We start from the raw sequence: 17,163 nt of genomic DNA, 5'->3' as shown, positions 1-17,163 counted from the left end.
CTTGTTTGGTACTAAAATTACACAGTTTTGTCAATCGCAGTCACTTTTTAGTATCTGAGATATAAAAACAAGTGTGTTTTAAAAAGAAAATTAGTGCCTGCGCTAAATCAGAGGATTGAGTTGACGAGCCGACACCACCACCAGGCTCTGTTTAGTAAGCCGTGGTAAAAAACCGGAACAAAAGGGATTCAAGTATCATGACCTTTAGTGTCGTACTATAATCACGTGACCAGTGTTGTCAGCATAGCAAAAACCATAAAATAGCACTGGCGCGCCCTCAAATCCCACGACTCTTCTCTTTCCGCACAGACTCTATCCCTTTAATTTTTACTTTTCGTTATCATGATTGCATCTTCTACTGTGTGTCTTCCACTTTATGGTCTATTCAAGCCCCCTACTCTGTCTGTTCTCTTTCACGGCGCAGCAACTAGTATCATTTCTCTCTTCTTGCTCTTTTAAAAATGCCGTTTGTCAAAAAACGACAACCATACTGTTGACAAGATGGACTTCAAATCCAAGTGGCCCCTTTTTAGGCGACCCAGGTTGTGCATGTGTGCGTAAAAACGTATATGGGTGTTCTTTTAGGGATGTGAAAAGTCGATTTTAATCATGTTATATATCGATAAACGCTACACAGCGGAACGAAAAGCGATTAATTGAAGCTTCAATATCTTCGTTAAACATAAACATAATTGAAATGCTAATGGATAATGAAGATATTATAATGTAATAAAATAATTCAATTATTGCGGACCACCTATTTTAGTAGGTATTTATGTATTTTAATTAAATATCTGAACTTTCCCTTGGTTCTCTCCTGGGGCGTGACTATAAAATTGTGATCTGATAACCACAATAAAGAAAAAAAGCGTTTTTGTTCATTTTAGGTATAGTTAAACCTTTGAAGTAAAATTAAAATTGCAAGAAATGTCGATAGTTTATCGATATGACTTTATCGACATGGCTACAGCAAAGTGGGTCGCTTTGTTAATCGTACACTAAACAAAAAGTGGTCCCACTGACAGCTCGCTTGGAAGGCATCTGTATATATTCTTATATCTATGGGTCTATTGCTGTCAACATGTCATAGTTGTCAATTGTCAAGGTGTCATTTCGTTTGCTTCAAGCTTCAGTCATTATCAGTGATTGTTTTTGTGGTTTTAGTGGTATAGCCCATACAATTTTCCCATTTTTCTTTAATCTAAATAGAAATATAAATGATTACAACATACCATGAAGAAAGAGCGCACTGGCGACAATTGTCGCCCATTTAAATTATAAGTATCCCGATGATCTTGTTTGTTGTTTTATGTTTAAGTGGATTTTTGCTAATAACTGCTTTTTTCCTTTACAGCTCATCAAATTCTTAGTTTGACTGGAATAAGCTTTGAAAGGAGAAGTATTATTGTGAGTTATAATAGATAATAACGTATATTTGTGTTAATAAATCAACCTTTTGTAGGTTATTTTATTCATTCGTATAACTTTATTTCCAGGGCTTTGTCGAGCTGACCGTAGTCCCATTGAAAGATAACTTGCGATATATAAGGCTTAATGCAAAGCAATGTCGCATCTATCGCGTATGCCTGAATGACCGATACGAAGCAAACTTTCAATATTGTGACCCATTCTTGGATATCTGCCAAGCTGACCCTAACACGTACGTATTATAAACAAATAAATGTATGGAACCCTCGGTAGGCGAGTCTGATTCGCAGTTGTCCGGTTTTGATATATGATTGTCATCTTGGGCCCTAAATGCAAAGTTTGCTTAGCTATGATATACACCAAATGCAACAGTTAGTGTCGCTTTTTAGCGATAAGACCACCTGTTGTTTACCTCTGCTTGTATTTCTGTTTTCTTTTGTATTGTCTTCTTTTATTGAGGTGTGCAATAGAGTATTTGTATTGTGTATTGTATTGTATGAATGTAGTTGCCAATTGCACAATGTTGTAACATAATTTCTTCAACAGGAGATCCCTTGAAGTATTCTCACAATGCCACCTAGCTGCAGCTCAGAAGATTGACCCAGATCACAACTCGGGAGAGCTCCACATCCAAGTCCCTGATGACGCAGCTCACCTGGTGGGCGAGGGCAGAGGCCTCCGCATTGGCATTGAGTTCTCTTTGGAGTCTCCGCAGGGTGGGATGCATTTTGTGGTACCAGAAGGAGAGGGATCTCTGGTTGAGGTAAGTAATTTGGTTTCACTATTTTTTTTCTGTATTAAACATTTTTAGAAATCAATATCCTAATAGTTAATAGAATCAGGCGTTACTTTGCGGAAATCCATATTAATTAAAACCAAAATACTACTTTGCTAATCCGCGTAAAAAGATAATGTGCTAGTCAATCAGTGCTAACCCGTTATACTTACTTAATTAATTGCATGCAAAAAATACGCAAGTAAGTATAACGGGTTAGCACTGATTGACTAGCACGTTATCTTTTTACGCGGATTAGCAAAGTAATATTTTGGTTTTAATCAATATCCTAAATTATTTATTGAAATTTTGGAAACACTTCATAAATGTTTTGCTACCAGAATTACAGTGGTATTCAGATGGCGAGCATGAAGCAATTTCCTCGCGCACGTAACGGCCAGTGTAGACATGTCTCGCGCGCGCCGCCTCGGTCGAGGCACGTCTACATTGGCCGTTTTGTGCATGAGGAAATTGCCTCGCGCGTATGCTCGCTCTGTGTGGACCCGGCTATTAGTAAAATATTAGATTTATACAATATTGCGGTAAACTCATTAAATTTACCCCCTTGCCCCCTCTTGTGTAACTACACTATGTAACCATTATTGTCAAGATCCTATTCATTCAGTCATTATGTTTTGCCCAATGCTCAAGAAAATTTGCTCATTGTCGCAATATCATTCTTAGTGCCACTTTCATCATCTCACTAACCCAGGGTTAACCGCTTAAACTGTTAACCCAGTGTCAAATTATACTGGTAACCATAGTAACTCCAGGTTTAACTGTTTAACCCCGTGTTAGTGAATGGTGCAAGTGACCCGTAAAGGCCCGTCTCCATATTGCGCGGCAAGCTATCGAACATTGGCGCGCTCGAACGCGCTGCGCGACGAACCATTCATTGTCGGTGTTTCGACGCGCGGCAAAGGAATGTTCGCGCGCAGTTGGGACGGGTGTGTATATATTTCAGTTGGCTCGCGCGGCCGCATACATGGATAATGAAAAGTGTCGTACTTTAATTGAATTATACGGCACTAAACAGTTTCTATGGAACAGTAAATGTAGTGATTATCGCAACAGATCAGTTTTCTATTTGGCTATACTTCGTTCCGAATAATTAATTTTTGTGATATAATGTGGTCGATCGTCGGATTGCCTGCCGCGCGCGGCCGCCGCGCATAAGTTCAAGATGGTGCCGAAATTGGCTCGCGCAAATATACAGGTTTGCCGCGGTCGAACATTGCTCGCGCGGCCGCCGCGCAATATCGAGACGCACCTGAATATCAAAAGTCTAAATCTACACACCCATTTTTTCTTGCAGAAATCAGCCCACATGTTCACCTACGGCCACTCAGCTCGCCTCTGGTTCCCCTGCGTCGACAGTTTCGCTGAACCCTGCACATGGAAGTTAGAGTTCACCGTCGACGAGTCCCTGACTGCAGTCTCCTGTGGAGAGCTGCTGGATGTTGTGTACACACCGGACCATCGACGGAAGACATTCCATTATGTTGTGAATACGCCGGCGTGTGCGCCAAATATCGCTTTGGCTATTGGGTGAGACAGAAATTTGATCATAACACCATTCGTTAATTTTTTTCTAGTGAGCGAAATTTGTTTAGAAAAAGCTTTCAATTTGATGAAGTTTGTTGAGAAAGGCCTTAAAAAGTTTAAAAGCCAAGTCTATTCATATTTTTAACAACCATATTATGATCTAAAAAATCGCTACGATTTTTCTTAAACTTGACTAAACCCACGGCTCCTTAATAAACATCAGAATAGTCATGACAGACGGGAGATAGAGGTAGAAATCACGGAGCACAGGCATGAAGACCCCCTCAAAATTCCAGTGATATCCGCTCAAGAAAACAGGCACAATGCAACAGATTCCATGAGCCTTGCATGAGTTGAGCTAATAAATTGTGTGGAAACTAAATTGTTCGTATGAACTTTAGCAGTTTAATCGAATTTATTTTAATGGACCATACTACTATAATTTTCAGACCATTCGAGACTTACGTAGATCCGTTTATGAATGAAGTGACGCACTACTGTTTACCGAATCTGATGCAAATACTTAAGAACACTGTGAGATACCTACATGAGGCATTTGAATTCTATGAAGAGACGTTATCCACTAGGTATCCATATCCTTGCTACAAGCAAGTTTTCGTTGATGAGGTAAGATTTATAGTGATGATTCATAATTTCATTTGGTTTACCAAAGAGAATTTAGACTAAAGGAATATTGTCAAAGTAAATTATCTATCTTTCAACACAAATGATTAACACTTAGAACGCTATTTAACTTTGATCCTTATTTTTTCACTGATATGTGTTAAATTTGTTAAATGTCGAAAAGTATCGCCATCTACTCGAGGATAGGCCAAAGGTATGGTGCCATCTTTTCGAGCACTGGCGCCATGTTATCTTCGGCCTACTTCAAATTCTCTTTGGGTTTAATATGGTACCTGAAGTCAAAGAAACTATTAATCTGCGTGCCCTTTAAAAGCAACTACGCACACATAATGTAAATATAATCTTATAGATGCATACACACTACACAGTTGCATTCAAAAATACAACAATCCCGACACTTTTGCTGTTTGTGTGCGTCATTGTATATTTTAGATGGAGGGCTCTAAGAGAGAAAGAGAGGCACGCAGGTTAAATATGGTTTACCAGTATCTTGTCCTATCTGTTTTTAAAGAATTATGTTTAGCGAACAAGACTGCTCCTCCTCAAACTTGACTTATTTTATTTTCGTAGCACAGTTCTATGCAAAATTTTCAGGCCAAAATTATTTGACATTTCATGCTTCACCATATTTCTAATCAATACATATTTCTAGACAGAAGACGACGCAACAGCCTACACCACAATGTCAATCCTAAGCGTCCACCTCCTCCACTCAATAGCCATCATAGACCAAACCTACATCAGCCGCAAGGCCATGGCTCAAGCCGTAGCAGAACAATTCTTCGGCTGTTTCATCACTATGCAGAACTGGTCGGATCTGTGGCTGGCCAAGGGCATTCCTGATTATCTGTGTGGGTTGTATTCGAAGAAGTGCTTTGGCAATAATGAGTATAAGTATTGGACGCATCAGGAGCTGCAAGAGGTACTGCGATTTCTAAACTCGATAGATATGTCGGCGGACGATCGTAAGATCAGGCATATCGTGAAATTCCTAGGCATATCGTGAAACGTGAAAATCTTTGACTCGTTCCCTGAGTCGACGGAGTCCCGCTACGCGGGGCTCCTATTTCTGGGCAGTTTGCCCTTCCGGCATCTGAAGCAACCTATCTTACCTATATACATATTGGTTTAATGTGACTATCCTCAAAACAATACACAGGAACATTACGATCTGCCTGCCTGATCGGCCGCCAACATATAATAGGTTAGCGGTTCTCAAACTTTTTTGGTGACGGTACCCTTTTGGACTGAATTAAACTCATAAGGCTCACGGTCCTACCTATAGGACTTAGTAAGTTCCATGAAATTTAAATAATTTTCAATAGGAACAACTTGCATATGTTTTGTTCCGTTCCATTTTCAAACAAAACAAAATCAACTCTGTTTCTTACACTGTAGATTCAAATTTCGCTGCCAAATTTTGGATGTTTTCCTTGTATGACTGGCCCTGTGACCCTGTGTCTGATACTGATATTATGTTGGAGGGTCTAATTAAATCTTTTATTTTTTTAATTTATAATTTAATTATTTGAACTACTCTGCCATTCATATTTTGTCTCAAAACAGGTTGTGACATACGAAGAGCAATATGGTGGTATAGTTCTTGATCCATGGCAACCGCCGACGAGCGGAGCTCGCGTGGATCCCAAAGATGTGTTCTACTTCCCAGTCAGAAATGTGCACACCATGTCACCGAGGTATATTGAGGTAAGTCAACAATCTAACATTATGAAAACTGAGTAATTTCAAACGACATTTATCTTAGGAAAGTCCTCCTAGTTGTCTTGTGGGTATCTATTCCCTTACCAACGAAAGGAAAAGTATACCTTGTTAAGCCTTATAAAGCAGAGGGAATATATTTCCCACCTGATCTTGAACCTTATTTCAATGTGATAGCGTTCAATTTTGCGTATTCAATTATGCCTTATGAAGTGTATATTGTAAAGTTAACTTATTGTGCATTCTATTTTAGTTTAATTTAAGTTAATGTAGTTAGTAATTAAGTTAATTTAAGGTAGTCTTATGTAGTACAAATTTAATGTATTATAAGGACCCTGCCAAAAACAGCTAAAAAGGCTTGGACGTGTAACTTTATAACACCTCTATGTAAAACCCTTTTTATGTGAAAATAAATGATTATGATTATGAAGGGATAAAAAAAATTGTTCTATTCTTCTTTTAATCTTTTCATTCAGTGTTGGATTGAATAGCGAAATAACAATAATTTGCGCAAAATTCCAGAATTAAATTGTATTAGTTAGATAAGGTTTTTAAGGTAAGGTTTTTGCCTTTGTGCATTAGAACTTTCACACAGTCATCATCATTATGATCATATCAGCCAGAGGATGTCCACTGCTGGACATAGGCCTCCCTCAAAGAGTGCCACAATAACTGGTCACGCAGTAACTGGTCACAATAAAAATATTCTTCAACTTTGCAGGTGATGCGGAAAAAATCCCACCTAGTGCTCCGTATGTTAGAACAACGCATCGGCCAAGAATTACTGCTACAAGTATTCAACAAGCAACTGTCCCTCGCTACCAACGCCGCCAACACTAAAATAGGAGGAGGGTTATGGGGACATCTCCTGCTGTCAACGAATTTGTTCGTGAGGGCTATATTCACGGTGACTGGGAAGGATATGGCGGTGTTTGTGGACCAGTGGGTCCGGACAGGAGGGCATGCGAAGTTTCAGTTGACCTCAGTGTTCAATAGGAAACGGTATGTGTTATTGAGAGGTCTATTTTTGTTCAAATTTATTTTCGTCGTCTTCCTTTCATGTTATAAAGGTTTACCAAATATTACATAAATTACATTTGCTTTGCAGGTAATAGACTAATTTCAATTGCTTTCCCAAATATTTTAAATATAAATTTTACTTCGCAACATAGTTTTCTTATAAAGTTAAAAAATGTTTTTTCCACTGAATTTTTGCGTCGTTCAACTTTTATTTTATTACTTACTTTATTAATACACACGCTTTCACACTTTAAAAAATCTCTGTCGTTGGTTCAAATTGTGACAAATCTCTGGTAATCCTAAGCATATGTAACAGTATTTTTGTATTTCTCAACAGAAACACAGTGGAACTCGAAATCCGTCAAGACTGCGTCCACGAGCGCGGCATACGCAAATACGTCGGGCCATTACTTGTCCAACTACAAGAGTTAGACGGCACATTCAAACACACGCTCCAGATTGAGAACACGGTGGTGAAGGCTGACATCACGTGCCACAGTAAGAGCAGGAGGAATAAGAAGAAGAAGATTCCGCTATGTACGGGGGAAGAGGTTGACATGGATCTGTCGGCTATGGAGTAAGTTGTTCATTGTTTATCTTTACCTGAAACTAATTGTGTTTTCGGCTACTTTTGCCCCCCCCCACCTCTTTGGTGAGGGTTTTGGCCCCGCCACCCCCCCATTACCTCACGTGTATTTTTTTGAAATTTTACTATCCGACCGGCCAAGGCCACGCGCTCCAAAATTTTGTAAGATAGACTCGCTATTTTGAAGTGCGGAGTGAAGATTTATGTTTAACGAAACCGAGAAAAAGTATCAACTCATGTGGTAGGTATTTTTTCTTAGTTTCGTTCACTGTAGAAAAATAAACGTGAGGTCTCGTTATACCCCCCTCCCCCAATGTGATCTGTCGTGATTTTTATCCAGAGAATCTTCTCCATTGTAAAATGTAAAGGCATCTATAAGTTAATTGCTTATCACAAAGGGACGGCAGGATTTGTATAAGTAGAGTAACAGTTGTAACCTGAGTAAACAATTTTAGATGCGATTAGTTCGTAACTGCCCAGTCTCCTCAATTATTAAAAAAAAATTAACGATTTTTTTTTAACAGTGATTCTCCAGTTCTCTGGATCCGTCTCGACCCCGAGATGTCCCTATTACGAAGCACCGTCATATCACAACCCGACTACCAATGGCAGTACCAACTCAGACACGAACGTGACGTCACAGCCCAAAGCGAAGCCATCGACGCCTTACACAACTACCCTGAACCGGCCACGAGGAAAGCGTTGACTGATACTATAGAAAATGAGCAGACGTATTATAAGATTAGGTGTAGGGCGGCGCATTGTTTGACGAAGGTGAGTCTTATTACTATAGAAATACGTTTGAATTTCATAAGTCACAGCTCAAAGTGCAGCTATCGCCACTTTGCACAACTACCCTGAACCGGCCACGAGGAAAGCGTTGACTGATACTATAGAGAATGAACAAACTTATTATAAGATCAGGTGTAGGGCGGCGCATTGTTTGACAAAGGTAAGTGTGCTTTAGTACAATTGACATAAAGTTGAATTTTACAAGTCACAGCTCAGACGAATTTTGTATGTAATTACCCTGAACCGGTCACGAGAAAGGCTTTGACAGATACTATAAAGAATGAGCAGACGTATTATAAAATAAGGTGTCGGGCGGCGCATTGTTTGACGAAGGTGAGTCTTATTGGTATAGAAATAAAGTCGAGTTTCATAAGTCACTGTTCAAAGTAAGACTATCGACGAGAAAAGCGATGACGGATAGGTACTATAGAGACTGAACAAACTTACATATGGTACATAGTCGGGCTGCTAATTGTTTAACGAAGGTGAGTCTTATTTGTATAGAAATAAAGTGCGTTTTAAATAATCAGTATAATCACCTCAGATCAGCAACGGTAGATAAAAGCCTTCTAAAGGGGCCCACTGATTACCAGTCCGCCGGACGACATCAGCCTGTCAGTTGTTCGAAACTGTCACCTTTTGCATTTAACTGACAGGCTGATATCGTCCGACGAACTGGTAATCAGTGGGCCCCTTTACAGATGTAGAAAGTGAGCAGAGCAGACGTCTTTAGTATCACAAAAATAATAATAAGCTGTACCTATTCCAGATCATGTAAAACATGATTCTCATTTGTTTCCAGGTGGCAAACGCAATGATCAGCTCATGGGCGGGTCCACCGGCCATGCTAACGATATTCCGCAAGATGTTCGGTTCGTTCTCGGCGCCGCACATTATAAAGCAGAACAACTTTGACAACTTGCAGCATTACTTCTTGCAGAAGACTATACCGGTCGCTATGGCAGGTAAATTAACTACAGATTAAATTTTGACCTTTATCCCTTCAGCTGTGGATAGGCCTGAGTAGTTTTGAAACTACAACAATACAGGATAAAGGTGAAATTCTGATGTCTGACTGACTATACGCACTTTCCACAACTGAGGGCTATTATAATAAATTGTAAAATTGTTTTTAGCCAAACTTTCAATATATCATACTGTCTTACCCGACTATACTAGGAGCATTTCAATGCTCTAAGTGGTTTCTTATTGAGAGTTTAACAAGAAGCGTTAGTATCAATGATCTTCTTAATGGGGAAGTCGGGTGAAAGCTAATTGTAGATGGCACCATTCCTTAATTATGTACGGAAAGCGGAAAGGGTTGGATTAGGGTTTACCGGAAAACAGTGGATTCCATACCGGGACGAAATATTTAGCCATTTTCATACAAACTTTGCTTTTTAAGGATCATCGTTAGCAACGTCATTTTGACCATTTTTTCGTCATTTTGAATGTGATTTTGCCATTATAATTCTGGTACAGTCGAGTTTCATAAGTCACTGTTTAGCATAAAATAGATAGCGATGACGGCGATGAGCAAAGTCGTCAAATGTATCGGGACACATCGTTAGTTGTATTGTAATACTTACTGAAAAAAAAATCGTATAACATTAACCTTTTGAACGCCGCGCGTATCGTGCGCGCCACATCATCGCGAACCTTGCTGGAATGCATGATCAGTTGACATCTTTGGCGGTCAAAAGGTTAAATGTTTTTATTCTCTTCACCAGGTCTTCGCAACATCCACGGCATCTGTCCGCCCGAAGTGGTCAGATTCCTGCTCGACCTCTTCAAGTACAACGACAACTCGAAGAACCACTTCTCTGACAACTATTATAAAGCGGCGTTGGTCGATGCTTTGACGGCGACCATCACACCTGTTATATCTGTGCTGCAACCGGTAAGACACCATGTTACTATTATTTTAGTTATACGTGGGCCATACTGAAAGTTCCTGGATTCTGATATATGAGACGACTTATTTTTTCTAAGTGGCCAGTCCAGGAATTTTCAGTATGCCCTAAGTAGCACAGAATAAATAATAGTACTACCGTACAGAAAGGACACTTCCTACAAACCCGAAGTTTGACAGCGGTTCGGGGTCGAATCATGCTATCCCTCTCTAAAATATCCCTTTCGGCTATTTAGGGTTGTCAAAATTCAAGTGATTATCTTATCGGTGGTCGTGCACGCAAAAGGAAGTCAAGTGGTGCCAACCCTAATAATTGCTCGGAGCAATGCTGAGCCGAACGGAGCCGAGTTCGACCGAAGGGAGGAGTGTTTCCACACTGGTTATAGCGTTTTTTTTAATAAACTCTATTTCTTTCTACAGGGTGCCCCAATAACAGCAGACTCCCTCGCAGCGGACACAAAACTGGTCCTAGAAGAGATAACCCGCGTCCTAAATTTGGAGAAAGTGTTGCCATGCTACAAGAATACTGTGACCGTCAGTTGTCTACGCTCGATAAGGCGGTTGCAGCAGTGCGGACATCTGCCGAGCATACCCACTGTGTTTAGAGCTTATGCCCAGTACGGGCAATATGTTGGTAAGGCTTTCCACCACCCCTTCAATAACCTGGTGTCTGTTTCTATCTTGAATAAAATGGTATATTCACAGTTTTTAGGGTTCCGCACCCAAAGGGTAAAAACTGGAGTCTAAGGCCCACTTGCACCATCCCAATAACCCGGGGTTAAGCGGTTAAACCGTTAACCCAGTGTCAAATTGTACTGTTAACCATGGTAACTCCAGGTTTAACCGGTTAACCGCAGGTTAGGGAATGGTGCAAGTGGGCCTTAGTAATAAAGGTACCGTTTTTACCCTTTGGGTACGGAACTGTATTTCTGTGGCCGCTATAACAAGAAATCTGAGGGCGAGTCTGACTCGCTTGCCCTGTTTTTTTTTTATATTTAGTTTTTATTCAATATACTCTTATCGCAATCACTTATGTATTAAGAGATAATTTTTTCCGTGACTTCTCTACTAACGAATTATTTTTCAAAGTCACGAACTACAACGTAAATTTAATCACTTCCAATAACCATTTATTAACGTTTTTTAGATGTACGCCTAGCCGCCTTCGAGTGCCTTGTCGACTTCGTCCGCGTCGACGGCAAGCCTGAAGACCTTAGTTCCCTCCTAACCACAGTGGAGAGCGATCCCGACCCTCACGTGAGACACGGCCTGGCTCGCTTGTTGGTCAACAACCCACCCTTCGAGAAGGCTCAGCGGCATAGATTGGACACGGAGGCGGTCGTGCACAGGTATTTAAACCTTATCGTTATATTATTAGGTCACGATTTAGTCTGACACGCTGCTCAGCATCACCAAAGGAATAACGAAGGTGCTTAGCTCCTCGTCATAGTGGAAAGCGATCCCGACCCTCACGTGAGACACGGCCTGGTTCGCTTGTTGGTCAACAACCCACCCTTCGAGAAGGCTCAGCGGCATAGATTGGACACGGAGGCTGTTGTGCACAGGTATTTGAACTTTATCGTTATGGCATTAGACAGCATATTCGTCTGTCACGCTTCTTCTTTTCGTGTAAAGGGATCAAACTTCTTAAAACTAAATTTTTGCCAATACTTTGTCACACTGCTAAGTATCATTATAGATAGACAATGAAATACAGCGACACGTTTTTTTTTCTTAATTTTATCGATATATTCTGTTTTTTTTTTCAGACTATGGAACAACATTAACAGCCACCTGTCAAACGACGCACGACTCAGATGCGATTTAGTTGATCTCTACTACACCTTGTATGGGCTCAAGCGGCCCATATGCGTACCGCTGCCTGAGATTCAGGCAATGATGAAACAAATGCAGCACAAAGAGCGAGAGAGGCTGGAGCGGGAAAAGGACAGGGAGAAGGATAGGGACAGGCTGAGAGAGATGGAGTTGAACAAACCTGTTATTAAGCAAGAAATTCCTGAGGTAATTTATCCATTTCTTTACAGTAGGTGTTAACCCTTGAGTCCCACCGACGCGATATCGAGTCGGCACGAAAGTTACTGTATACATTTAGGTTCCATGCACGGAATATCGCAAACGCAATTTCTTACAAGATTGTATAGAAACAAGAATGCCTGGGACGAGGACTTTTCTTATACTTTAAACATACCTACATCTTTGACGCGGAACTCTTGTGGGGGCTATTCATAAATTACGTCATTTCAAATTAGGGGGGGGGGGGTCTGGCCATCGGATGACGGTAGCAAGTAGAAGGAATTGGGGTCATTTGAAGCATGCATGAGGGGGGGGGGGGGTCATAAATCGTCAAAAATCGATGACGTAATTTAAGGACAGCCCCTGTGATGAAACATCGCAACAAATAGTGTTTGGGTTTTTTAGAACTGTCTCGATAGTTTCCTTTGGTAAAAAAGTACAGTCAGCGATAATAGGTTTTATTTCCTTGGCAGATTAAATTCGAAGCCGAAGAACCATCCACCGTGGTTCCCAGCCTCGACTCTGGTATCATAATGCCGACCCCAATGGAGATGGACATCAAGAGCGACCTGCCCGTTCCTCTGGCCAACATCAAGGAGGAGGACGTCAAGATTGACGTCACTTCGGTCCATGACATGCCGATCAGGGTGTACAGTGGCGTAAGTTTCAAAAATACTACTTATCTATAAAGACGTAAGGTCGAAATTGTAAGTATACCAATGAGAACCATCAAATGTGGTCCAAAGTCTCGACTCCAATGTCATAATGCCGACCTCAATGGAGTTAAACATCAAGAGCGACCTGCCCGTTCCTCTGGCCAACATCAAGGAGGAGGACATCAAGATTGACGTTACTTCGGTCCATGACGTGCCGATCAGGGTGTACAGTGGTGTGAGTTTCAAAAATAATACTTATTTATAGAGATGTAAGGTCGAAATTGTAAGTACACCAATGAGAACCATCGAATGTGGTCCAAAGTCTCGACTCCAATGTCATAATGCCGACCCCAATATGCTAAACATCAAGAGCGACCTGCCCGTTCCTCTGGCCGACATCAAGGAGGAGGACACAAGATTGACGTCACTTCGGTTCATGACATGCCGATCAGAGTGTACAGTGGCGTAAGTTTCAAAAATACTACTTATCTATAAAGACGTAAGGTCGAAATTGTAAGTACACCAATGAGAACCATCGAAAGTGGTCCGAAGTCTCGGAAGTCGAAGGTTGAAATTGTAGGTACAGGTCCACCAATCATAACTAGAGATGCAACGGATAGTTGTTTGGCCTGATATTCGGCTTAAACATCGGCCGGATATCCGGTATCCGGCCGCCGAATATTCGGCCAGCGGAACTATACCTACATTTCGGTTTTTCAGGTGCGCATTCTGCAGGTTTGACCTGTTTCCTAGTAAACGTTCGCGCGGACTCATTTCTAGGTACGAAATGAGTGCGCGTGCAAGTCAGTGGAATAATTAAATTGTTTTAAAATAATAAACAGGTACGAATATGACCGTGTCTGTTTCTTAAATCTAATTGGTTTACTCCGAAATCAAGCAATGTTATTATCCGGTATCCGGCCGGATAGTAGGTCACTATCCGGTATCCGGCCGGATAGTAAAATATTGGCCGGGTAGGCCGGATACCGGATAGTAACCGGATATCCGGTGCATCTCTAATATAACCATCCACCGTGGTCCCAAGCCTGAACTCCGGTAACATAATACCAACTCCAATGAAGTTGGATATCAAGAGACTTTCCTATTCCTTTCCAACATCAAGGAGAATTTATTGAATGTTTTGGTTTGACAGGACGACTCAAAACGGGAGTTCATATCGGACAACGCGGCCCCATTGCCCGGCATTCCCGGCTCGTCGGGCCCCATCGGCTTCGAGCCGGGAATGTTCCGCCGCGACAAGGATGACATGGGCGCTCCTAAGGTAAGTTATCTTGATTTGAAATGCCAGACAAAAATACGTTGTGTCACCATCATAGGTCGAAAGCTTCACCGCTGAATTCTTTAGCGATAGCATGGGAAGTATAAAAAACCGGGCAAATGCGAATCGGACTCGCGCACGAAGGGTTCCGTACCATAATGCAAAAAAAGCAAAAAAAAAACGGTCACCCATCCAAGTACTGACCCCGCCCGACGTTGCTTAACTTCGGTCATAAATCACGTTTGTTGTATGGGAGCCCCACTTAAATCTTTATTTTATTCTGTTTTTAGTATTTGTTGTTATAGCGGCAACAGAAATACATCATCTGTGAAAATTTCAACTGTCTAGCTGTCACGGTTCGTGAGATACAGCCTGGTGACACACGGACGGACGGACTGACAGCAGAGTCTTAGTAATAGGGTCCCGTTTTACCCTTTGGGTACGGAACCCTAAAAAAACCGGGCAAGTGCGAGTCGGACTCGCGCACGAAGGGTTCCGTACCATAATGCAAAAAAAAGAAACAAAAAAAAGCAAAAAGAAAACGGTCACCCATCCAAGTACTGACCCCTCCCGACGTTGCTTAACTTTGGTCAAAAATCACGTTTGTTGTATGGGAGCCCCATTTAAATCTTTATTTTATTCTGTTTTTAATATTTGTTGTTATAGCGGCAACAGAAATACATCATCTGTGAAAATTTCAACTGTCTAGCTATCACGGTTCGTGAGATACAGCCTGGTGACAGACGGACGGACGGACGGACGGACAGCGAAGTCTTAGTAATAGGGTCCCGTTTTACCCTTTGGGTACGGAACCCTAAAAAGGAACAAAGGAACAGACTGATTCTTTGACGAAAGAGCAGAGGGCGTGCACCCAGTAGATGGTCAGATGTGATCCAAAATATTACCCAGACTTCGCTCCAGGCAAGATGGCAGATGGCCGAAGATCGAGAGGCCTGCAGAGCAGTGGTAGGAAGAATAACCCATAGGAGTCACGTCCTTTAGACATGAGGTCACGACCACGAAGAAGATTCTTTGAATTTGTCCCTCTTTTAAGATAGGGGTAAGTTTAGCAGGGCTCGAAAAGTCGACGTGTTAAGTCCAGTTTTACCAGCCACAAAAGAAATCTTCCCATAAAATAAAATTTACGATTACGGTCCAGCTCTTATTGCGCCTTATGAAATATAACCATACTTTGTTAGTCATAGTGTACTCCTATGCAGAAAATTTGCAAGAACATTGTCGACCCACTTGTGTAAGTGACTTTTTAACACTATTTTATATTTTGTTACAGGCAAAGAAAAAGAAGAAAGAAAAGAAGAAGCACAAACACAAACACAAGCATAAACACAGCAGCAAAGACAAATCCGGCAAAGACAAGGACCATAGAGACAGAGACCGCTTCCCTCCCCGCCCCCCCTCGAGCACAGACCATCTCAAAATCAAAGAGGAGACGCGGGAAACGCTTAGTTCATTCAGCTCAAGTCAAAGCCCTTCCGAGGATATATCGTCTATGCCCAGTAATATGAGCTTTTAATGAAACCATTGAAAAGTCAACCTTATAAACAAGACATCAAGGTTGAATTTCGCAATATTGAATGAAGTATGCAAAGATTATACGTAAATTAAGTAAAATTGATCTTAACTAGAAGTAAGCGGTATAAGTGTTGTAAGATTTTTGATTTTAAATATATTTTTTATGTAATTTTTGTGATTTTTTTTATCTTAGCCCTTTAACCCGCCCCCGATAATTATACATCAATAAACACCAAACGAAATAAAAAATGTAACGGGATAATAGACGTTACGAAAAATCACGTGACTATTTTCCATACAGATATACCCCCTCATTCATAAACGTTTATTTTCAGTCATGCAAAAACTCACTTAGGCCCATTTGCACCATCCCAGTAACCCGGGGTTAAGCGGTTAAACCGTTAACTCGGTCTCAAATTGTACTAGTAACCATGGTAACTCCAGGTTTAACCGGTTAACCCCGGGTTAGTGGAATGCTGCAAGTGGGCCTTAATGTTTATTTTCAGTCATGCGAAAATTGTCTCGATGTATGGAATTAAGAGCGATATGAATCGATTTATAGTCCAGCCTTCAACGAAAGCATATCAAGAGAAAGCAAAGCAAAGTTATGCTAATTAAGATTTTATTGTCTGGAAAATAAAGTGCATTATCATTTAAAATATGTCGCCCCAAGTAATGTAAGATAGTGGTTTAGTATCGAGTAGCGCGGCTCAAATTACTATTGTGTCCTAAATGATCGGCATTGAATGTCATATCGATTGAAAGTTATTAGGTGCACTGTCGCGGAAACAAATGTAGGTACCTATAGGTACCGTAGTGTATAATTAGTAGAGATGCCCCGAATAGTGAATTTGGCCGAATACCGAATATTCGGCCTCTCTCTCGGCCGAATACCGAATATTCGGCGTCCAATATACGGCATGACATGCGAACATTTTGAGTCACAATTATTTATATTACGAAAACTGTTCGCCATCAAAGCACAACGTTTGGTAAGATATATTTTTATGTTGAACAGAATTAATTAATGTGATTAGACTCAATCAAATCAGACCCATGATAAGTGGCGGATTTGCAGTCTTTGCCGCCCTAGGCCCCAGGCCCTGTAGCCGCCCCTTTCAAGGCACCCATATATTGACTACATTTTGAGTTATTTCTTGTTACCAGCGAATTTTTTGTCACAATTTGGCGCCCCTAAATATCTTGCCGCCCTAGGCCCGGGCCTATTGTGCCTTAGGG

The 17,163-nt window shown here is 41.1% G+C and overlaps 1 protein-coding gene and 1 long non-coding RNA gene across 2 annotated transcripts in view; both read left to right on the top strand.

The window, feature by feature from the left end:
* Positions 1 to 17,163, top strand: part of LOC134665058 (uncharacterized) — a 144,040-nt gene that overhangs the window by 60,305 nt on the left and 66,572 nt on the right. The gene's annotated exons all lie outside the window — the stretch shown is intronic.
* On the top strand, positions 1,132 to 16,081 carry LOC134665039 (transcription initiation factor TFIID subunit 2). Its single transcript, XM_063521821.1, has 19 exons — positions 1,132 to 1,278; positions 1,354 to 1,407; positions 1,497 to 1,660; positions 1,975 to 2,191; positions 3,519 to 3,751; positions 4,198 to 4,375; positions 5,046 to 5,315; positions 5,960 to 6,100; positions 6,834 to 7,114; positions 7,470 to 7,709; positions 8,243 to 8,492; positions 9,313 to 9,475; positions 10,241 to 10,410; positions 10,843 to 11,056; positions 11,570 to 11,771; positions 12,192 to 12,444; positions 12,930 to 13,115; positions 14,266 to 14,394; positions 15,683 to 16,081. Exons 1-19 carry the CDS (start codon positions 1,234 to 1,236, stop codon positions 15,923 to 15,925), a joined length of 3,633 nt encoding a protein of 1,210 aa, XP_063377891.1. The 5' UTR covers positions 1,132 to 1,233; the 3' UTR covers positions 15,926 to 16,081.

The sequence above is a fragment of the Cydia fagiglandana genome, chromosome 6 (genome assembly GCF_963556715.1).
Source record: "Cydia fagiglandana chromosome 6, ilCydFagi1.1, whole genome shotgun sequence".
NCBI lineage: Eukaryota > Metazoa > Arthropoda > Insecta > Lepidoptera > Tortricidae > Cydia > Cydia fagiglandana.
This window is presented reverse-complemented; position numbering and strand designations above follow the sequence as displayed.